The sequence below is a fragment of the Excalfactoria chinensis genome, chromosome 1, assembly GCF_039878825.1.
Source record: "Excalfactoria chinensis isolate bCotChi1 chromosome 1, bCotChi1.hap2, whole genome shotgun sequence".
In the NCBI taxonomy this organism is placed as follows: Eukaryota; Metazoa; Chordata; class Aves; order Galliformes; family Phasianidae; genus Excalfactoria; species Excalfactoria chinensis.
The window spans coordinates 180,786,615-180,810,347 of NC_092825.1; the positions used below are offsets into that span (position 1 = coordinate 180,786,615).

The 23,733-nt window shown below is 45.8% G+C and overlaps 2 protein-coding genes across 2 annotated transcripts; one reads left to right on the forward strand and one right to left on the reverse strand.

Annotated features, from left to right (window-relative positions):
• The first annotated feature begins 335 nt into the window (after positions 1 to 335).
• On the forward strand, positions 336 to 8,658 carry CLNS1A (chloride nucleotide-sensitive channel 1A). Its single transcript, XM_072326978.1, has 7 exons — positions 336 to 511; positions 1,085 to 1,221; positions 2,843 to 2,950; positions 3,852 to 3,962; positions 4,286 to 4,459; positions 5,502 to 5,586; positions 8,044 to 8,658. Exons 1-6 carry the CDS (start codon positions 393 to 395, stop codon positions 5,567 to 5,569), a joined length of 717 nt encoding a protein of 238 aa, XP_072183079.1. The 5' UTR covers positions 336 to 392; the 3' UTR covers positions 5,570 to 5,586; positions 8,044 to 8,658.
• Positions 8,143 to 21,628, reverse strand: AQP11 (aquaporin 11). Its single transcript, XM_072326977.1, has 6 exons — positions 21,580 to 21,628; positions 21,302 to 21,465; positions 20,563 to 21,219; positions 15,829 to 15,945; positions 11,052 to 11,701; positions 8,143 to 8,741 (listed from the first exon to the last, which is right to left on the reverse strand). Exons 3-5 carry the CDS (start codon positions 21,155 to 21,157, stop codon positions 11,631 to 11,633), a joined length of 783 nt encoding a protein of 260 aa, XP_072183078.1. The 5' UTR covers positions 21,158 to 21,219; positions 21,302 to 21,465; positions 21,580 to 21,628; the 3' UTR covers positions 8,143 to 8,741; positions 11,052 to 11,630.
• Positions 21,629 to 23,733: the final 2,105 nt, after the last annotated feature.

The following is a 23,733-nucleotide window of genomic DNA, read 5'->3' on the forward strand; positions in this document are numbered from 1 at the left end:
ACCCTACCCTACCCTTCCTTTCCCTTCCCTTCCCTTCCCTTCCCTTCCCTTCCCTTCCCTTCCCTTCCCTTCCCTTCCCTTCCCTTCCCTTCCCTACCCTACCCTATCTACCCTACCCTACCCTACCCTACCCTATCTCCCTTTCCCTTCCCTTCCCTTCCCTTCCCTTCCCTTCCCTTCCCTTCCCTTCCCTTCCCTTCCCTTCCCTTCCCTACCCTACCCTACCCTACCCTACCCTACCCGCCACAAGATGGCGGCGCTGATGCACGGTCCTCTCACACCATAGAGTCGGATCCAGAGCGGTCCGACAACGCCGCCACTTCCTCTTCCGGCGGCGGAAGGAGGGAGGAGGAGGAGGAGGAGGAGGAGGAAGCGGAGGTGGTGGCTGCGCCATGAGTTTCCTCAAGCGGTTCCCGCCGCCGGCTGATGGTGTCCGTCACCGGCAGCCCGACACGGAGGCGGTGCTGTCGGGCCGCAGTCTGGGCGCCGGTACACTCTACATAGCAGAGAGGTGAGGGCCGGGGGGTGGGGGGTTGAGGGCTGTGGGGAGCGCAGTAGGCCGAGGGTCAGGGGGCTGTGAGGAAAAGGTTCAGCCCCAGAGGCTGGTGGGCTGCCCAGAGCAATGGGCACGGCCCTGAGTCTCAGTGCGGTGCCAAAATACTCCCCGAGCGTTTGAGGACTGAGATTTGGGAACGTTTGATAAGCAGAGCAGCAAATGGTGCTGTGGAATCTCTGTAGTCACCTTTGGGGTGATAGATATCTATGGAGAATAGGAAATGAAGGAGCAGGGGGAGAAATTCAGGCTTCCATCCATAATGGGGTGAAGCTGAGACGTGCTTAAAGTGCTCAGATTCACGTCCCATTGGAAATGATGAGTTTTCCCTTCAGCTTTAAGATACGCTGCAGAAAGGTCGTGCTAAGGCAGCTCAAGGATTGCTGATCAGCTGAGCAGGGGAAGTGCCTTCCCCAGAGTTACTCCTTGGATTTGATTTGCTTTTCTACAGGTGCAGGTCGGGTACTTTTATTCCTCTATCTAATTTCTAACTTCTCTCTCGTTTGTGTTTCTTTTTTACCCCTTTTTTAGCCGCCTGTCATGGCTGGAAAACTCAGGAGTTGGCTTCTCTTTGGATTATCCCACCATAAGTTTACATGCCGTCTCCAGGGACCTGAACGCGTACCCCTGGGAGCACCTGTACGTCATGGTGAACGCCAGGTTTGAAGGTAAAGCCCACAATCCCTTCCTCAAAAAGGGAATCCATTTGGCTTTTAAAAACCTAAACCCTTAATTCAAGCGGTATCTTTTCGTCTCTGTGTAGGATAATTATTGTAGGACTGAAGTTTTACCCTCGTTTATGCCAGTGTTTATTCTTTGCTGTCCCAGCATGTGAATGGGTGCAGCCGGAGCCACTGAAGCAGGTTCTCTCCTTCCTTAAAGCCACTTCAATCCATTCTGTTCTGCTGCAGCCCCCTCTGATTCCTGCACTTATGTATCATTTTTGCTTCATTAAATTTATGCTGCTGTTTCTACCCTCTGCCCAGGCTTCCTGAGTTCCTCCTGTTTCCCATTAGCCTGGACACTTTCCCTTTACTTGCTCCTACAACTTGCTTTTATTTTTTTCATTAAGAGACAGTGATTCATGTTACTGAGCTTAATAGATATTCATAGCATTCCCAGTTCTGCCAGACCCTTTAATGTTTTTAAGTCTCATCAACTCTGCTGTACCATTTGAAGAGCAGTGAGTGCTAAGCCTTGAAGAAAGATCTTATTTCCAGCTTCTCATTGTTACAGTGGTACTTGAAAATCTTTCCTGTGATAATTCCAGTCAATAAAACCTCAATAGATTGACATATAAGAATTCTGGCCACATAGGTGCCCAGCTAGGGTGAGTCTGAGCATTCAGCTCTCATGTCTGTCCCTGACCCATGGTTTTAACCGTTGAACAGTGTTATATGGAAACATCACTGCTTTGTTGGCTGAACAGTGTTACATGGAAACATCACTGCTTTGCTGGCTGCAGGAGTCTTGATTTTCAGTCGGGCACGGTACATCTTGTTCTTCTTCGGATGTCTTTGTAGTGCCCTGTGTGTATACTTGCCTCCTCCTCAGCCTTCTCTAGAGGAAGGCAGGCAGGGGTTGACTTGGTTGAAAACAAAGAGCTGGATGTAGCAGCGGCAGCAGCAAGCTGAGCCTGGGGAGGTCAATTCCAAAGGGACTGGGTGAATTCCTTGGACGTTTCATTGTTTGGGGTAGCAGGCTGGCAGCTTCTTGGCTTCTTCATGTTCTTCTCGCTGCCAGTTCTGTTCATAATAAAAGCCACTCTTTGTGGAACAGCTTTACTGTAGTCCTCTTTTACTGTAGAAAGTAACCGTGCAGTTCTGAAGCTGTCAGTTCAACCTCCCCAACCACAAAGGGATGAGCTGTAAGCTGTATCCTGTATCCTGCGTGCATTTTGTTTTGTACAGAAGTAGAACATCATGTTCTTGCTCACTTATTCAATGATGTGGTACACAGTTGTCAGGATGCAAAGTTTTACCCGCAGCTGACATGGGCTGTGAGGAGACTTTTTGCTTCATCACCTTCCTGGTTTACTAAGAACACAATAAACTGAGTACGGCCTTCTGTCAATGTCAGTCCTATACGGGAGGCCGGACTGGAAACCGGCTGATCTCAGGGCAGCAGTGCTAGAGATCCCTAATACCTATGATTTTAAGATTACCTAAGGTTTGTTTGTTGCAGGCTCTGTCCAGGTTTCCGATTCGTTTATGGTTCTAAAGGTGCTAAAGCTGTCTCTTTTTTTGGATAAAATAAACATTTTTCTCTTTTAATCTGAATTTCCTGAAGGGGAGGAGACAAAGGAGGCCCCCATGGCTGAAGGGGAGGAGGAAGACAGTGATGACGACGTCGAACCAATTGCGGAGTTCAGATTCGTACCTAGCGACAAATCAGCCCGTAAGTGATGGGGAAGGGGATGTTGTACCTGATGTGAATGGCACCAGCCTTCAGCGTCTCCTTAGGAACATGCTAATGTTCGGATGCTACCACTGGAAAACAATCATATCCTGTCTTGTGGGGAGCTTCCAGTTGGATCCAGGTTCTAGGCATCTGACACACTAGATACTGCAAGGAATCCTGAGGCAGGTAACCACTGACTGAGTTGCTGCTCTTGCCTCTGTTGAACCTTTGTCATCAGTGACACGATGGAAGCACACGTGGAGAACCAGGTTGGATTTAGGAAATCTGATTTGAATCTGGCCTGGCTGCTGGTTTGTTGGATGATGAGTGTGAGCTCAGTGGCCATTCTGTTGAATAAACAGTCTCTCATCACTCATTCCAGAATTTCTTGCTGCTGTTTGTGGGGTATTAATGGAGAAACAAAGAAGGTTTTTCTCCAAGTCTCTGTAACTGCTGGCTGCCTTGATGTGGTTTTGGTACTGTTTCCTATAGTATCCCTATGTTTTCAGAGTCTGGTTATGTCATGTCTAGTCACCACCTGTTGTGACTTCCTAACCTTGAAGCGTGCCAGGCTCTAATGTCAGATCAGACTTCAGACTTTCAACCCTTGCAAGTAGAGCAATTATTAAAATACAATGTAGGAAGCCACTTCTAACAGCATCTTAGCTGAAGTTGCCACCTCCTAGCTGAGGTGGGAGCCTGATTCTGCAGGTTCCTGTAAGTCCAGCTGTGCTGCCAGCTGCTGGATGGAACTGCAGGTTCCCTGCTCGCCAGCTGAGAGGTGCCAGCACTACTGAGCACTTGTGCTTCACGGCTGCCAACTGAAAGAGCTGGAAGGTAACTCTTGGTGTCTTTCTTTTGGGCTGCTTGCTGAGATGATTCTGTTTTGTTCGTACAGTGGAAGCCATGTTTTCAGCAATGTGTGAATGCCAAGCTCTGCACCCAGACCCAGAAGATGAGGATTCAGACAATGACTACGAAGGCGACGAGTATGATGTTGAGGCCCGTGGTTCGTAGGAGTTGTTTCTTTCTAAACACCTTGTGTACCTGGTACAACTTTTGTGCTATCTGTTAGGAGAATGTTTTGATCTCCTAAGTTGTTCCTTGTGTATTACTCATCTTGCCTAAGCGTTTCTAATGCAACGGGCATGGTATAAAACATGGAAATCCACAGAAAATTGCTAATCAAGCTGTGGCCTAACGCTGGAATTCAGCAAAAAATGTTCTGAATCTCATAAGCTGTTTATAGTGGACATCCGAGCACAAGTGTCCATTGTCCTCTTGAGCCAGACTCCTCAGTGTAGGTCTGACAAACGTACCCTTGTCCTACAGAGCTGGAACAAGGCGACATCCCAACCTTTTACACGTACGAAGAAGGATTGTCGCATCTAACGGCAGAAGGTCAGGCCACTCTGGAGAGGTTAGAAGGCATGTTGGCCCAGTCTGTCAGCAGTCAGTACAACATGGCCGGAGTGAGAACAGAAGACTCCATAAGGGAGTTTGAAGGTAAGACACATTCTTTTCTCTTCCTAAAGAACGCATGAGAGCAGTGGTTCTCCACCCTGGTGTCCATAAACACCAGGACTGAGGAATTACTGTGCCTATGGGTGATGGCAAACCATGCTGGATGTCTCAGCGGTGGTTTTATTGTTGTTCACAAGCATGGCTTACAAAGATGGCAGCGGTCCTACATGCAGCACGTTGCCTGTTACGGTTTGAGGGCAGTGAGGGTTGCTGTGTAAAAGAATGTCAGTGGGTGCTGCTTCTTCTGCAAGGAGGAATTCAGCGACACCTTTGCTTCTTATGCACTTCTGTGTCACGTGCCACTCTGTGTCACACTGCCCCTCTGCTGCCATCTGCTGCAGTGCAGCAAATGGAATGTTGGTGGGAAGGTTCAACCTCTACTGCCTTGCCATACCACCAGTCCACCTCTGACACTGTGGGCCAATAGAATACAATAGGAGGCATTCCTTTTGGGGCAGCCCTCATAAAATAAACGATGTCATTACAAGTGTTTTGTTACTTAGATAATATTTTTCTTAAAACATGAAGAAAAGCAACAAAAAACATCAAACTAGAGGCACATTTGACCTCGTTTTTATGAAACTAATGCATCAGTCTTGTTCGGTGGCAATGGTTGCAATTCTAAGTGAGCTCTCAAGGTGTTCTGCAGAGATTTGTGATGGAATTTTGCTCTTGCTGTACTTGATCCTTGTGTGCTCAGTGCCAAAAAGCCACGGCGTGAACGTGGCATGGCTTGAAGCAAAGGATATTGAACTCTGGTAAGAGAGGTCTTAGGAAAGTCTGGTAAAGAGGCATGAGTTGATCATCTGATTGTAACTTGATACGTTCCATTTGAAAATTGGCAGGTAATGCATTTATATCAACTGAAAACAGTGTTGCAAATATAAAACTGATGAATTTGTTGACAAATTCATGCTCTGATCATCTCTTGCCAGCAGAGGGCACTCACTCCCTTCTGTGTGATAACACCCGCTGTCCTGTCTGCATTTTGTGTAATGTTGGCTGCTCTGTGTTGTTTTTCCAGATGGGATGGAGGTGGACATTGCACCAACAGTTGCAGGGCAGTTTGAAGATGCAGAAGTTGATCACTGAGGAGGACGTTTGCTGCTGTAAGTTCTGTCTTCTGACAGCAAAGCTTTTCATTCTTGCAGAACATTCCATCTCTAATTTGTGTAATGCAAGTGATTGCAGATCTGCAGGAAATGCCTTGTAATATCAGAAGGATTTAGAGAAGGAAGAGGTGGCTGTAGTTGTTGCAGGTATGGGAGGATGCTCAGCGATCTGTCACATAGGTGTCAAAATCTGCCTGTATAAACCATCACCCCGTGTGGGCATGCATGTCCGGAAGATGGGTCAGCTCTTAAGGATTTGTCTCATCTTGAATGGTTTTGGATGCTGATATATGAATTCTGGAGGTAGTACTGGGAAGTTACTGTCCTCAGTATCCCTCATTTCACCCTTAATGTATGAGATTTCCCAGGGTTTCAAGGGGCCAGAATGTTCCATAGCACTGCAAGTCCATCTCTTCTTTCACTGTAAGGGGAGCAGGAAGTGTTCCTGATAAAAGCTACCCAGCATCCTGGATGGGACTGTGGTCAAAAGTGCACAGTGGAGATTCAAGGCCAGGTTGAATGGGGCCCTGGGCAACCTGATCTAGTAAATGTGGAAGTTTGGTGGCCCTGCCAGGCAGGGGGGTTGGAATTTCATGATCCTTGAGGTCCCTTCTAACCCAGGTCATTCTGTGATTCAGCACCCTTCTAAGGTGACGGTGTTGGTGTGCCCTCTTGCCTACCAGCACTTGTACTGCTTCACTCCTCTTAGGGCATTACAGAGTGTGTCTGTTTCCTGGCTAGTGCTGGATGAGAAAGGAAGAGCAGCTCATTTGGGGAGCTGAAAGGCCAAGTGGGGCTGGGATCCCTTCCCTTGCTTCAGCAGTGCTGCATTGTCCCACTTGAAATGCCAGAGAAAGAACTTGTGGGGCAGACAGCGGAAAGCTGGGGGGGAGGAGGAAAGGGGTAGAGGAGGAAAGGGCACAGATAGGAAGAAAGTTGAAAGAGGTCAGTGAAAATGGGTCAGAAGTAGTTGGGGATTATAGTGGCAGTGAGGAAGAGGCTGCAGCTCTGAAGGGCTTGTTGTGGGGAGACTCTGAGCATCTGCTCCCCTCCTGCGTTCCTTATTTTGTTGATGGACTCCTGAGGTTCTGAAAGGCTCTGAGTACCCACTTATCTCAGGCCCTGCTGTTGGTCCTCATTTAGTATTTATTCTTTGGTGTAGGAGCTCTTCCAAATAAAGTCAAGGTTCTGGCTGCCCTACCTCTGAGCAGTTACCTTAGTCAATAAAGGAAACTCTTCAGCTATGGTTGTTGTGACTCTTAGATACTGAATGGAAAGCTTGGCCCCGATGGCTGTTTCCAAGATGATTTCTGCCCAAGATTTTTTTAAGTTAAAAATAAAAACGCCCATCTGTTTTAAATTCAGATCTGAGTGCTTGTTGTGCTGGCTTAAAGTTAAGCAGATTCAGGATTCTGGCTGGGAGCAGATCTCTAAGGAGCCTGACAGCGTAGGTAGAAGCGGTTGGGATTGGTCTCCTGGCAAAGCACACAGTTCACTGTCACAAGTAGCTGTGGGCAGTGGGATTCTCCCTGCTGCTTACCCTGAGTGGTAGCTGGCTGCAGATCAGTGCTGCCAGAGGTGGATGGGTAGAGAGTTCTTTGTCTCGCTGCTAAGCTGCTGCTGACCTCATGATGGAGCTGATCCCCATCAGGATGGATGAGGGGATCTGCATGTGTTGTGTCAGGTGTTACACCGAGGCAGCAGCTCAGGAGCTGAACAGCCTTTTAAATGCAACCACCCACCTCACTGTGTCAATGTAATTTAAGGAAGCTCAAAACCGTAGGCTGTACTGCAACAAGAACTAACAGAAGGTGTGACGTAGGAACAGCTCTGGGCCTGTGCTCATCATCCTAACAAGCCTGAGCATGAAAGCTGCTCAGTTCTACCTCCTGAAAACACGGGCAGAGTCTGCTGTTACTTGCAGTAATCCGTGGAGCAGCTCAGTCCTTTTAGCTTCCTGAACTGCAGAAACAATCAGCAAGAACATCCTGCTGGTGACCCTTTGGAAAGCAGTGTCCTTCTGGGATGCTCCTGGTGCACGTCGCTGCTCGTAACCCAAATGAGATGTGACAGTTGCCTGCAGAAGGTCCTGGAAGACTCGCTGATGCGAGACACGGGCAGAGTTCGTGTAACAAGAGGTTTTTTGTCTGTCACATCACGAGGCTGTTGCTGTTGTTCTGAGCCAAGTGGTGTGTCTGCGTGCTGTGAGGGGCTTCTCAGGCACAGGCACACAGCAGCTTGACCCCAAGTGCTCGCTGTCCTGAGCTGACCTGAGTTTAGATCTGCTGTCAAAGGCAAAGGTGATGCCCAACTGTTCCAACAAGTAAAGCATTTTGATGTGAAGTGCTGTCCTCTGTAGCTGTGACCAACAGGTAGCTGCTGCTCTACTATAAAGATTATTAATCTCTTCTTTTAACGCCAATTATATAAACCCTGGTGTCTTCTATCTTTCAGATTCTTCTTGTGGCACTTCCGGAATAAGCTGCAAAACTGAAGACGTTGCAGTGACTGTTGGCAGTTAATCTCTAATGACTCAAGCTCAGACATCGAGGTCTATAAATGCTTTTATATATGTTTAAAAAGGGTTTGACATTTGTGACCACTATGGGGTTATTTAAAAAAAGAAAAAAAGCAAAGCAAATGAATTCTCTCCCATCTAACACTTGAATTGGGGGTAACCAGGGGTCATTTCAAAGAAGCCTTTGTAGAAATTCTGGGACTTCCGAAAGGAGAGTGTAAGTAGAACAGAGTTGTAGTTTGTCCTGGAATTATCCATATTTTTGTACCTTTCTTCATTAAGTGGGATAGAATGGCAGCGTTACCATGTGAGACCAGGAGGAAATAAGGTCAGCCAGGAATTGAAAGCAAAGCTGAAGTTAACTCCCCCTCGAGTAACTGGTTTTATTGGTTCACTGCTGTCCCTCTGAATTCTCTGGGAGCAAAGTCTGGGTAGCAGAGTGGAAATGGAATGAAATCTCTCGAGTCCTTCAAATGAGAACTGTTTTGTCTTTGTATTAAATGTTAACAACATTGTTAAATAAACGTAAGATTTTTGTATCTCACAGTCAACTCTGCGTTGCCGTTCTCAGTCCTTTGCTTCAGCGAGTTTCTGGCAGCTCTGACATCAGCATCCATTGACTTGTTGGCACTCTCTAAAATAATAATTAAAAAGAAATCAGTGAAGCCATTTCCAGTATTTACCCACACGTGAGAATATAAGGATTCAATGTCCGTACAGTGCTGAGAGCTTCGTTCTGCTTCTACCATTTCACTTCTCTCTGCTTGGTGATGATTTTGTACTGGGGCAACGGCAGCAAATTTATTTTCTCTGATAATCAAATGGAAGTTTGATACTAAACGTTGTCCGCTTTGATTTGAAGCTGACTGACTTAAAAGGTTGTTTTCAATGTAATGAAGTTGGTATATGAAGAGTTTTCCTTCCCTGTCCTGTGCTCTATGGGTGTCACTGAGCAGTCCTGTCCTGCCTGGTGCTTGTCCTTGCCTGAGGTGGGTGGCTGGTGCTTCATGATCCTTGAGGTCCTTTCTAAACCAAGCCATTCTATGATTTGTCTGCAGTTACTCCCGCTTTTTAATGTGGAGGAACAAACGTTCTGTAGACTTTAATACTTTGTAGTGTGTTCCAGCACAGAAGGAATACTTTGAACTCCTGGCAGTGAGCAGTTCAGCACTCCAGACTGCACAGTCCAAATAAGAAATGTTGGCTGAGGGTAAAGTAAACAGTCACAATCCTGTAGAGCCAGCGTGGACTGGCAGAGCTTTAAAGTCATCAACACTGTTACGTGCAACCTGTACTCTGTACTTTGGGTTACAGCAGTGCATGGGATCAACAGAAGCAGCAGAAATACCATCTACCGCTTCCTACTGTTTTACTCTGACCTGAAAGGAAAATGAAATTTTGTTCTGTGCAGTTAGCGCTTCATCTTTTGTTCTTTGCCGAGCCTCCCAAAGATGAGCTAAATGCACTGGAGCCATGAGGCCAAGCAGCTGTCTGAGTGACTTTCAGAGAAGAAAGAAATACTGTTGACTGAAATAGAGACCAACATCAGCTTAGCTCTGGAATTGAATCATAGAACAAAACTGCTGAGGTTGGAAAAGACCTTAAAGATCATCAAGTCCAACAATCATTCTGGTTGAAGTACAAAAGTAGCATAAGGGACATGTAGGCCTTACCTGTGTTCTCCTAATCATACTGCCTTACTAGCACCTTCATATACAGAAGTGTAGATATTCATGACTTATACATGCAACTTAAAATAATCCAGTGGCTATAAACAGAACAACTACTTGTTAATTGTTCACATCTGTACCTAATTTAATTGCATTTAAACTATATGCTGTGCCAAAATAATACAGGTGTACAGGTCTGTCATCTTGGCTTTATGGACTCTGACTGCAGGCCTTCAAAAATGATGTGGAAGTTGGGGCTCTAATCTGACAGAGTTTGGCTTCCTCTGAGTCTGCATCGCTGCTTTCTGTTTTTCCTGCTCACTTTTATACTCTCTGAAGTTTACTTCTGAGACCTTTATCCTATGGGCCCTATGGGCTCAAAGGAGGCACGCAGATGAATTTATGATGTAAGGCTCATTTCCTTAAGAAATGAAGCTACAAACTGGGCTTAAGTACAGCAGCGAAGGCAAGCCCAATACGGAGAAACCAACATGAAATATGGATTAAGACTCTGTTATAAGAAATCCGTGTCCAAAAAGTTGATTAATTTTGTAATGTAATCTAAATGAACCCTGGAAAATTAAAGCAAGGAAAAAACATCATTGCAAGAAGTATGAAATGAAACTACTCAAACTCTTGCAAAAAAGATGCCTGACAGCAGCAGCTGCTCAAGACTTGGTTCACAACTGCAGTGCAAAAACCTCATCTGCCTCCCTCTGTTCTCTTTTGTTCACCATATTCAAAGCCTGAAAAAAAAAAAAGGCCTAAAACAAACACAAAGGGAACAGAGCGGCTTAGAACTGGAATCTTTGTACAACCTGTTGACCATCTTGCCTCATAACTATGGAAATGAAACATCCAGAAGAAGCTTCACACTGGAACAGAGCTTGAAGGCTGGTACTACTGGTGCTCTTCAGCTACAAGGGATATGTTTGTGCCAGTTCAGCAGTTAGCTTCATTTTAGCTCTTTTATTTATTATCTTCCTATATTGCAAATGTATTTATTTCAAGAATATCTGCTCTCAGTTGCATAACAACAAGGACCCATTGAATTCCATGTGATTCATCCCTACACACTGTATCTGTTTCTGTGTCTGCAAAAGACAACCTGGGATAAAGTATTTTTCTTACTTAAAATGTGCTTTTATGTGTGTGACTACAGAACTTGCTGCTTTATTATTGCTCTTCCCAATCAAGGTAAACATTGAATAGACTGCAGTGAGACAGAGTGGGGCAGATCCTTCTTGAAAGGAGGAGAAGGGTTGGTTACTTACCTGCGCTTCACTATTAAAACACTGCTGGTCCTACAGGTTCATACTTTTGCTGTAGGTCACTTCTAGAATAGAGCTGTCAGTTCTTCTAAGGATCAGAGAAGAAATCAGCTTTTTTCTTCCTCTCGGAGGTTTGTACGTGGCACGTAAGAGATTGCTGAGGTCACTATAGAGAGAGAGCTTCAGTTTTGTTTCTGCAGCTGCCGTCTACAGGAAGAAATCCAATAAAATCAAACCCCAAAGGTCTGGTATTTATCTAAACTTTAGTTTTATGTGTCAACTGTAATTCAGGTCTGCAAATGGCACTTATGGCTAAAGTGACAAAGTTTCGGCGTTCTAACAGTCCTTAGCATTCGTATGGCTTAACCGAAAATGCTGGTAGATATTCTTTGATCCAGTGTTACAGTGGAAGTTTTTGACTACAAAGCTGTAAGTGCAATTTCAATACATGAAATCTGGAAATACAGTTGCAAAGAGGTGTGGCAGTCGATGTCAATGCTTTTTCTGAAAGCCTCGTTTCATTTGGGGGTGGCTGCAAGTTAAGTTAACTTCTTTGAAAATACTTCTTTCAATGTAGTCCTACTATAATTCAGATTTTAGTGTCTTCTGATGGCCGAGAAAGGATTTCCATACAAAAGCCACAAGTATTGTACCTGAAAAGACAGCATACAAAACCAGCATTTATTTGAATGTATTTTGAGGATGATGTAGTTCTTTGCAGTTGTTAATAATAATAAGCATTAAGTTGAATAATAAGCATTTTAAGTTGCAGCATCTGAGCATCCAGCTTAAAATAAGGGTTGCTGCAGAATGGAATTCTCAGCTGAAAGGGCTAAAAGACAGTCAACAGTTTCTGCAAACACAAACTTTGTTTGCAAAGAAAGCTTCAATCGGCCACACCAATGACCCTTAGGAGCTGACAGTGCAGTGTTTCTTGGGATCATGAAGCAAAGATGGAACAATTTGGCCAAGTGAAGTCCAAGCATGCACGACCCCTTTCCAGATCAGTAAGGATACACAAATGTCCCAATCTCAGCAGACAGGTTAAGGCCAAGTCTATGGGTACTACATGTAGACACAGGATAAGGCAAGTTGATTGGCTTGTTTATTAAGGTCATAAAGTAGGGTTTATTCTGAAGCTGAAAGCTGGTAGAAGTGAGATTCTTATGAAGTTCTTCATAAGAAAGGTACCTGAATACAAAAGAACAGACTGACTCCTTTCTATTTCTCTTAACAAAACGTGTATGTTCTGGTTCAGATTTCAACTCAGACATGTTCCAGATTTGAATAGAGGGAGATAGCAACATCCCACTTCTCCAAATCAGGTAGTTTGTCTTACTTGCAGACAGAATAAACTGTGCCCTTGATAAGTCTGTGCTGCGTCTTAGTTCCAGCAAAGTCATATTGCAGTTGAGCTTTGACCTTCACGATTCTGCTCCAAAGTGCCTGTGCAAAGCTTGTGTTTGCTTCTTTTACTGCCTATCCCTGTTTCTATGCCTTATCTGCTCTCCTTTGCTCAGAGGGAGGTGTCTTATCAACTAGGAAAGGCTTTCTATCAGAACATTCAGGCTAACTGTGTGATGGATTGTTCCTGCACATCTGAATGTTACTAAGCTCTCAGTAACCTTTTTTTGGGGAAAAAAAAGCTTTTCATCCCTTTGTGGCAGCTTCCCAGGGAATTCTACCTAACAGTTCCCTAACTAAGCACAATTTGGTTCTGAAGTCCAAACCACTCCGCTGTTTGCCTTTCCAGCCTTCTGAACCCTGAACTCTTGTAAGGACTTCAAGCCCACACAGCCACATTCGCCACCAGTTCTTCCCAGTTTGTGAGCAAAATCACTCACTGACCCATGTGGTTTTGAATTAAGACTTCAAATGAGTTTTCTAGGCACCTCCTGGATTGCACTCACTCAAATGCATGAGTTCTGCTCTCTCAGGTGATGCCTCCATAGCTGAAAACTCCTGGGAATACAGGAATCAGGGAAGAAACTTCTGCTACTTGTTTGCTGAAAGCCTCCTTTGCTACCTATACTTGTACATATAGTCTACAACAGTCCTTCACCAAAACATCTCATTACTTCCCTTCCAATCTAGATCCAGCAGCTCACAGACAGGCACATCCCTGGTCTTGCACTGGAGTTCCTTTCCCATGGTCAAGGAACTTGATAGCATAGGGCACAGCTCCCTCTTTCCTTTCCCTGCCCACAAATCACAGAATTACCAAGGCTGGAAAAGACCTCCAAGATCATCCTGTCCAGCTGTCCCCTACCACCATTTCCCCACTAAACCACGTCCCTTAGTACAACATCTAAACATTTCTGGAACACAATGAAACATGCTCCAGCTGTGCATGCTACCCCACTAAGGCTTCAGTGTCCCTGAGGTGCTCAAAGTGTCACTGCAAATGGACTCGAAATTCTTGTTTTCTCGCTTAAACTGCATGTTTAAGTGTCCTGAAGCTGATGGAAACTCAAATATCCTCTTCTCCAAGCTGAAAGGTGGAAGTTTTACCTGTACCCTTGCTTACCTTCTCCATTTACGTCTACTCCAGAGTGACTTTAGTGGCATTTATTTTCCAATACCATATTGAAGAAATCATTTTCTTTTAAAGAACAACACTAATCTTTCAGGTAAAACCAATCCAAATGAGGATTGGTGACCATTTCTCTTATAGTATTAGAAATTCAGCAGCGTAGAGAGCCCTATTTCATTGCTCTCATTTCCAGTATCTTGTCACCAGCTCTTTCTGCCTTCTCCCTGGTATTGAAAGACAAGCATTAACTCAGTCACAATCATCTCTAATGGTGCAATCATGCCTGGTCAACTGGCATGTATTCCATTGGCAGTGAAACAGCAACTGTCTTTGTTCCACTAGTACTTTTACATTCATGGTACCTCTTCAAGTTGTAAATATTTTGAATACCTGTATGTGAATATTGATATTCACTACAATCATTAGCTGCTTTAATGCTACTGAAGAATCACCTTCACTGAAACTTCAGTGAAAAGGCTTTGAAAAATGAGTTCTTAACTCACAGTTCCAGGATAATATTCACACAAGACTCCTATGACACCATCTGATTCGCTTATCCTACTAGAAAACTTCAATTTCCTTCTCTTCTTGTGAAGATGATAATCTTCCTCTTGCTCTAAGTGTATGTTCTATAAGAATTGTTTTAAAATGGCAGCTTAGAGCTGGCTCTGGGTCCTTTATATACTGAATGGTCTCTCTGCCCTGGTCGTCATGGTATTTGCTATGCTCATAAATGAGATCATACCACACTTTGCACAGGCAGTTGGAAGTTTCATGGCATATTACCCTGTGTTTCCACACATGCTCATCATTGAGGCACATCAGAAAAACCCTTAAGTAACTGTCTCCTAACAGAATTTCCTAAACAGCAACACATGGATTCTGAAAGCAGTCCTTGCAACTACATATGAAATATCCCTTCCCTCATTATCATCTTCATTTACGATTTGTATTAGAGATTCTTTTAATAAACATTTTCTTGTACCTTCCTAGATACCTCCAAGTATTAATTCAGTTTCAAAACAGATCTCTACACTTCCACCTCAGGCACCTTAACATTCTTGGTTTGTAAAATATATGTACCAATGTATATCCATGTACCAATGAATATCCATGTTTTATACCTTCTCTGGTGGTTGGTGACCCTGCACGCAGCAGTGGGGTTGAAACTAGATGATCATGATGGTCCTTTTCATCCCAGGCCATTCTATGACTCTATGATATGATATTGCTGAGAGACTACTGTGCTCTTCAGATGATCCATAGGCCCAACATCTGTAACAAAGTCTTCTACGTTGCACAACAAGTGCTTTGTCCCCAGGATTCACATCCTTACAGCTACTTGGCCTGGAGTTCCTTCCCCTGATAAACTGGAGTCAGTATGTGACATTATCTGTATGTGTTCTCTGTATGTTGCTGACGATAAGCTGCTGCTCATGAATCTTCTGTTAAGAACCAGGTGATGTTCATCAGCTTTGCCTAGGACATTTCATTAGCTGTATTAACTGCAACAGCTGTTGTCAAGCTTACTCTGTTGTGCAGCTATTGAGTGTGTAATTTTAAAAACAAAACTGCATTGTAGTTAAGACTTAATTAAAATATCCTTTCTCAATTTTTGAAAGTCACCTTTTTCCCGTCTTTGTGCATTTTATTTGTTACAACTGAAGCCTTTTGTGATGTTTTCAGTCCACACTGTACTACTCACCCTGTTTTCAGTACCACAGTGGCCCCTTCTAATAGGATTAACAGTCACAAAAGCACCTGGGATTAGTTGAGTCTCTTTATATATTCCCTAAGCAGAAAGCTCAAGATTTGGAGGGAGAAACAATCAACAGCACGAGACATTCTCATCTGCACCAGATGAATCAGAATGTAAGTAAGCAAAGCTCCAGTCACTCATGGCTATTTCTTATTATTAAACTAAGAACAGATGGTTTCTAACACTGATTGGGAGAAAAACATAAAATGGGAAACGTAAAGCTTTGACATGATGGAGATGAACAAGATTTGACACTTGATGATAATAACTGAGATAGCATATTGCCCCAGTATGATTTATCTTTAATTTAATCGCCCTCATGTTCTTGTATACAAAGTAAGACAGAAACTGAATGCTAAACCATTTGTCTCTCTTGAGCTTTATCAGACTAAGAATTATTTTCAGGTTGCCTCTTCTCTTTTTTAATACTCTTTTCAACCACATCCTAAGTAACACTTTCTTAAATACATGAAGTTTTAAGAACTTACCTAAGCATGGCGCTACCCAATATACTAGCGAATAAGTAAGAAAGCTGTCATAGAAACAATGTGGATGTAATGAAAAAGCCAACGCTGGGTTAAATATTGCTCCTGTAAGATTTCCACCTGAAACAAAACAGGAACAACATGAAGTCAAACAATCTTTCTTAATATCCATTCCAAATGAAATACTGAAACACGTGTGCACCGTACTACAAGAAATGCAATATAATACATTAGCAGAAACCGTTTGAACTGATGAACTCTTCTGTAGATTTTTACTGTATACGTTTAAGTGATGCAGGAAGCAAAGCATCTGTGTTCCTGCTGGCCACACTATTTCTTATACAGGCCAGGATGGCATTGGTCCTCTTGGCCACCTGGGCACACTGTTGGCTCACATTCAGCCGAGCAATGACCAACACCCCCAGGTCCCTTTCTTCTTCACAGTCATCCAGTCACTCAGCCCCAAGCCTGTAGCACTTCATGGGGTTATTGTGGCCAGAGTGCAGCACTTGGCCTTGTTGAACCTCATCCCATTCTCCTCAGCCCAGCAATCCAGCTTATCTAGATCCCTCTGAAGGGCCTCCCTACCCTCATGCAGATCAACAGTACCTCCCAACTTGGTGTCATCTGCAAACCTACTGAGGGCACACTCAATCCCCTCATCTAGATCATTAAAAATACTATAGAATCTGATGTTATCTGCTGGATTAAGTTGCGTGATATGCTTAAGTAACTTACACACATACTCAGTGACATACAAACACTTATTTCCACCAATTTAACTCAGTCCCTTGTGAAAAAAAGGACACGTTCATGTTTTGGAGACCTTCACGTGTATCAGTTTAGATGGGTATAAGCCAGAGAAATATGGTTGTACTTTAACACTTCATCCAAACCAAAGCTGACAAAGAGCCAGAGTTATTCCTTCTTTTTAGACAGCAGTCATCCACACAGCTTTTAGACTCACAGTAGAAGATAAATCATGCATGGAAATGTGATACGATACGTACGAGATGCATTTTGTAACATTTCTGATTCATGCCTGACTGCCGTGTACACGTCCTCAGGGCACAAGCAGTGTAACAAGAAACCATGAACACGGAGATTTTTTTACTAAGCTGAACACACCTCTCAGAGTTCCCAGCTAAACCGCTGCATCTTTCCAACTGAAGTCTTAGAGAATCATCATTCATACAATATTCTAAACTAAGTGATGTTTTTGCAGGGAGAAATGGCACTGGGGAGCAGGTTGTCTAAATCAGTGCTGGCTGCCTAGCCCTTTGGTGCTGGGTGAGCAAGAAAGAGCTGTTCCTCTTAAAGAAGCACTCCACTTCTTTATGCACAGTTAATGGAAAGGCACAGATTTCCTAAGAATAGTCCAGTCCAGGTAAGTTAAGCATCTGTCCTTCAAAGCATGGGTACCAGAGGCTGGCCTGCTGCAGGCCTTATTGACAAGGAGCTCATTCATTCAAAGCACTGCTCCTCCAATTGGGGAAAGGAAATCTTTCCTTAACAGAGCTGGGATGAACGTATCATCCCATAGTGGCAACAGTTGTCAACGCAAAGCACAAAGCCCCATATTTGGCACAGAAATATATAGAAATGGTATTGTATTTCTAACCTGGGAAAGGGAAAAAGCAGCACCTGTGAGCTGTAATGAAGCATGGTCCACTTAGCAGATCACGCAGGAGAGAGAAGAGGTGGACAGATGGTGGCTGGGGCCATGCAGAGAGGCAAAGTGATACTGAGTGTGGATGTCTCCCAGGTGCTTTTCTGCTGTTACTACTTGGTTTCCATCAGTGCAGGAGGGTGGGGTGTGCCCAGAGGAATCTATGTGTATGTATGTATGTACGTATGTATATATGAGCAGAGGGAAAGCGGCAGGAAGAATGGGCTGAGAATCTATAAGGAGCCCTATGAGTACCTGCCTAACCTTCCATTAAAAGGGTCTGTTATAGTGCAAGCCTCTCACTTCATCACAGAAATACACTGGAGTGGGCTCCCACACTGCCTGCAATACCTCAGCAGTAGGAACACTGGAGTTTATGCCATCCAGTGCTTCAAGAGGCTTCAAATCACAGTTCAGGAGAGCACAGCACTCAGGATGGCTGCAGGGGGAGGATGCCACTTCCCCTTTGAACCTGAGCACACAGCAAGGAACACAAACCCTAGGAAGCCCAGAGCAGTAAACAAGAACTTTTTTCTTTACAGCAGCCTTCAATGTAGATTTTAAAACAGTGGGAAGGAAAACATTCCAGGGCATAACAGATCTGCTATTTCCTAGATATAAATCTCTGCAGATAGACTGCACTGGATCATCAGCCTTCTCCTGCAAGTAACAAGAGAGGAAGCCAGCCGGGCCCAGAACATTGGGCATAAAGTCTTTGTATGAGCTAAGAGAAAGCTGTGTGGCACGTATTATTTTACAAGAATATTTGCTCAGCAGCAAAGGAAATGTTAAGAATCAGGAATCCAGCTTTCTATGCCTGGAGAAGAGGTAGCGCAATCCTTGGCTACACTTTCACCTTCCATTTCAGGAACGTTCTTAGTGCGCTAACACACAGCTACACTTTGCTTCTACGTTGAAAAATTCATTTTAGGAAGTAGTTCGAGTTGCTAATTAATGAAATTCTCCACGGGGTTTTAATCTTTCAGATATTAATTAGCTAATTTCAGCTCAGCATAATGAGTAAGGCTTCTTTCCCCCTGCCCCCCCCCCCCCCCCAATGAAAATTCACCTGCGCTTCATCTTGCTGTATTAGTTCAACTTTTGGGCCAAGAAGACAGTAACACTGCAGGCAGCTATAGATAAGGCAGTGATCTCCTCTTATAGATGGCTCATTTCCTAGATGAGCTGGGGGTCCTGCTGCAAAGACATGAGCCAGCAGTGTGTGCCTGCAGCCTAACAGCCATCAGTCCCCTGGGCTGCATCAACAGCTTTAACCTAAAAGTGGGGAAACTGAGGTTAGATGTAAGGTGGAAATTTTTTACCCAGAAGGCAGCAAGGTCACTGGTACCAAGAGAGCTGTGGGTGCCCCATCCCTGGAGATGCCCAAGGCCACACTGGATGGGACCCTGGGCAGCCTGAACTGGTAGGGGGCAATCATCCCATGGCAGGGGGTGGGACTGGGTGAGCTTTAATCTTTAATGTCTCTTCCAACCCCATGATTCTGTGATTCTATGACTTCCTCTGTGGAGGCTGTAGCCAAAGGCAGCGTGAGGAACTCCATAACCACCTCTGTCTCACCTCCCCATGCCCCAAAGTACAGCATCTCCTTCCCAGAATCTCCCTGTGACACAGTCCCAAGTGACCAGTGACACAACTCTGGCATCTCACTGGGGAGAACACAAAGAATCCCACTGACTCCACAGGAGTTCCTTCCCCTGACCCACAGTGCAAGGGTTAACCCCAGCCCTGGGAGGTGACACAGAAGCAAAAGTAAGGACAGGGACACAGAAGGCACCGCAGGGACATGAGATTTGTAGGTGCTATGATACTACAGGCATGTAGTTTCACAAGTACTTTGAACTGTGCACACATTGTACAAAGAACCGTCCCTGCTCCCAACACTTCCTAACAGTTAATCACTGCACTGATATGAATTATGCAGTATTTTAATGCAGAACCTCTATTCTGCAGGCCTGCTTGCTCAGCATCTTTCCCTAATGCAGACTGGTGCTGTCCTGCAATGCCTCTTCAAAATCTGAGCAGTGCTGTATACATGGACTGTATACAGACTGTATAATGTCAGGATATGAAACAAACCTTCACTGAGATATTTTCGTAAGGGTTAAGAGCTTCACAGAGCACTATCTGCTTGTGGATGTAGATGTTTTGCATGCACAACTCGTTTCATTCTTAACACATTCCATAGGACCTAACCAAACTTTGGATATAAACTCCAGATGAACTTAGAATGTGTAGGGCCATTTCATAGAATCATAGAACCGTTTGAGTTGGAAGGGATCAATAAAGGCTATCTAGTCCAACTCCCCTGCAGTGATCAGGAGGGACACGTACAGCTCAGAGTCCCATCCAGCCTGACCTTGAATGTCCCCAAGAATGGGGCACACATCACCTCTCTGGTCACTTCACAACTCTTATCATAACAAAACCTCTTCCTCAAATCCAATCTAAATCTCCCCTCTTTTAGTTTGAAACCATTTCTCCTTGTCTTATCACCACAAACCCTGCCAGTCTTTTCTTACAGCCCCCCTTCATACACTGAAAGGCCGCTCTCAGGTCACCTCACAGCCTTCTCTTCTCCAGGGTGCACAGCCTCAGCTCTCAGCCTGTCCTCGTAGGAGAGCTGTTCCATCCCTTGGATCACTCCTGTGGCCCTTCTCTGGATGCACTGCAACAGCTCCATGTCTTTTCTGCTCTGAGGACTCCACATCTAGACACAGTACTCCAGGTGAGGTCTCACAGTGCAGAGCAGAGGGGCAGGATCACCCCTTCACTCTGTGGCCACACTGCTTGGGATGCAGCCCAGGACACAGCTGGCTGCCTGCACTGTGAGAACACAGTGCTGGCTCATGTCCAGTTGCCATCCACCAGCACCCTTAAGTCCGTTTCTATGATGCTTCTCTTTTCTAATTGAAGAAAATGAATGTTGTGTCTTGATTTCCTGCTTTAACAGGGAAGTTGGACTAGATGATCTCCAACCCCTTCGATCCTGTGATACTTAAATATCCTTTAAAGCATCTGATTGCAGTAACAGCGAAAAAAGGACTAACCTGCGAACACCAGCATCGTGATGAGGAGAGCAACCACGTGGACTCTGTAGCTGGGCTTCATGTTTTCCACTTGCAGGATGGTCAGCTGGAAAACGACAGAGAACAGCAGCTCTATGCAGAACGCCTGCACCTCCGTCGTCTGCATGGGGTTGCCACAACCCTGAGCGAGTGCTCCCGAATGGGATTCTGCCATCTCCAACCTCCAGATAAAGTGCATAAACACCCTGGCCAATACCGCAGCGGTAAACTGCGCACCGATCTTCATTCCCCCTGCCCTGACCGAGGTCTGTTTGCCCCACAGGGGTTGCAAGGTGCCGCAGGGGTTGCACGTGCTGCCGGGCAGCGTCAGGCCGTGCAGGACGGTGAAGCCATAGGTGAGGGTGAGGGCGGTGTGAGGCCTGGGCTCCGTGTTGCCCAGCAGGCTGAGCTCGTTGGTGCAGGAGCACACCTGGAAAGTGCTCAGCAGCTCCAGGAGGAACGAGCAAAGGCGTGGGTGGGTGTGCAGGCGGCGGCGAGCCAAACTCCGGCACAGGCCCACGGACACCACGACGGCCGCCATCAGCCCCAGCGACGTCCAGATGCCGCCCGCAGCCATGGCCACAGTCCTGCTCACTGAGTGACTCGAAAGAGGACTTTGCTCCGCTCCAGCCTCACCACCTGCAAGGAGAAAGGAAGAAAGAGGGAGGGAAAATAGCAACACTTGGCCTTTACAAGGTAGGAGACCGGCTTCTTGCCCCACCTGCTTCCAGCTGCGAGGTCTCTGCCCTCAGCTCGGCTCAGCCTGACAGGGGAGCGGGCGCGGAGCTCCCCGTCCCCACAGCGGCGGGGGAAGGAGGCTCTCCCTCCCTTCAGTCTGAGGGGTGCTGCCCTCTCTGAGACGAGGACCCCGTCAGAGAGAGCCACCTGCAAAAGAAGAGACAAACCGATTCCTTTCGCAGCCGGTCTGGAAGCGTAAATAAAACAGAGAATAACCCCGCAGCGCACAACGGGACGAGAAACGGCCGCCTCAGCGCTCACCGCAGCCCGCCCTCCTCTCAGCTGGGCGGCCGCGGCCCCCGGCGGTGCTGCGCATGCGCGAAGTCAGATCCGGTGCTTGTCAGGGGGCGCTGAGCGCTTTCCCGCCCTTTGGTGCTGAGGTGAGCGCGGTGGCAGCGCGGCGCCTCTCCGCCCGCCTCGCCCTCTTGCACAACTTCGGGCGTAGCTCCTCTAAGAGCGTGTAAAAGGGGAGTAAAGCAGCGAGTTGTTGTCCACGGGGTGCTGGATGGGGGTTACGTGAGGGAAAGGCTTTGGCTTTGCAAAGTGTTTCCCCTGAGGGCTTTGCGTTGTGAGGTGTGGGTTGGGCCCGCCGCCTCCGTGCTGCCTGTGGGGAGGAACGGTCCTGATAGGGTGCCAGGAAGAGGCCAGGGGCGATCTTCAATGGAAGCGACGCTAAAAATAGCTTCTGTCCTCATGCTGTGGAAGCTGGTAAGGTCTTTTTTTATCAGGGAGGCCCCGAAGGACCTCAGGTGGCCTGGAGAAGTTGAGATTTCCTCCTGTGGGATGTGTTTTTGTGTCTTGTGGCTAAGAATCATGGAAACATAGTATCCCAGGTTGGAAAGGAGCCATAGGGATCATCAAGGCCAGCTCCTGCTCTATGCGGTGCGTGTTGGCTGGGCTCCTGTGAATGCCTCATTTACTTTGTTGTTTCAGCCTCACATTTAGTCCTTACATCCTTAGTAGAAAAGAAAATAATCACAGAAGTTTCTTTTTCTGGACTCTTGCACCTAGCAGAATTATTCTTAAGGTTTTAGTGTGATCTCTTGTAAGCCAAAGGGAATCGCAACACCCAAATGTCAGATGCTGTTTGCTTTTAATTACAAGGACCTTTCCGCAATGTGGAAAGAGTAGAAGTGCTTTAAATGGACCACAACAAGCTCACAGATGACCTCAAGCTGTGTGGTGAAGTCAATATGTCTGGGGGATGAGATGCCATGCAAGGAGACCCAGACAGGCTGAGCAAGTGAGGAGAACCTCATGAGGCTCAACAAAGCCACGTACAAGTAGAAGTACATCTAGTATCAGCACAAGCTGGTGGATATAAGGGTGGAGCACAGCCCTGCTGGAAATGACTTGGGAGTGCTGGCGGATGGCAGCTGGACATGAGCCAGCACTGTGCCCTCACAGCCCAGAAAGCCAACTGTATGCTGGGCTGCATCCAAAGCAGCATAGCCAGCAGGGCAAGGGAGATGATCCTGCCCCTCTGCTCTGTACTGGGAGGCCTTACCTGGAGTACTGCATCCAGATGTAGAGTCCTCAGTACAGGAGAGACATGGAGCTGTTGGAGTGTGTCCAGAAAAGAGCCACAAAAATGATCTAAGGGATGGAACACTTCTCCTATGAGGACAGGCTGAGAGCTGAGGCTGTGCACCCTGGAGAAGAGAAGGCTGTGAGGTGACCTGAGAGCGGCCCTTCAGTATATGAAGGGGGGCTGTAAGAAAGAAGGTAGATTCTTTAACAGGATCTGTTGTGATAGGACAAGGGGGCATGGTTTCAAACTAAAAGAGGGGAGATTTAGATTGAATGTAAGGGAAAGGGTTTTTACTATAAGATTGATGGGGCACTGTCCCATCCAGAGAGTAGCACCTGGTCTAACTGTAGGTGTCGCTGTTCATCGCAGGGGAGTTGGAGCAGATGACCTTTGAGTGTTCCTTCCAACTCAGATGATTCTATGACCTGCAAGGAGAGGTAAATGTGGAGTATTTTCGTGATTCTTACCACAAGGTGGCACCAAAGATGGACTCTCAGCGCACCTCACCGGCATCACTGTTAACCAAGATCTGCACAATGTTGTTCTTTCAGGTAAGCAGTACACAGATTAATTACTGCCAAGCAGCAAAAGCAAACCCTTACTTTTAGTTGAAGGTCAGTCTACCATAAAGGCCAAAGCCGCAAAATCATTTCTCATGTCGTGTATCACATGGCAAACTCTTGTTTATGTAATGTAGGACTGTTGAGACATGTCATCTTAAGAGGTTTGGATGGAAGAGTATTTAGATGGATCACCTTCCAAGGTGATCATTTGGCTATGAGAAATGGGGATGTTTTAAACCAGAGGGGTAAAACTCTCCACAACAGTTGAGCAGTGATAATGTAAAGAAGGGAAAGGAACAAGAGACAGAGTGGTTAATGTTT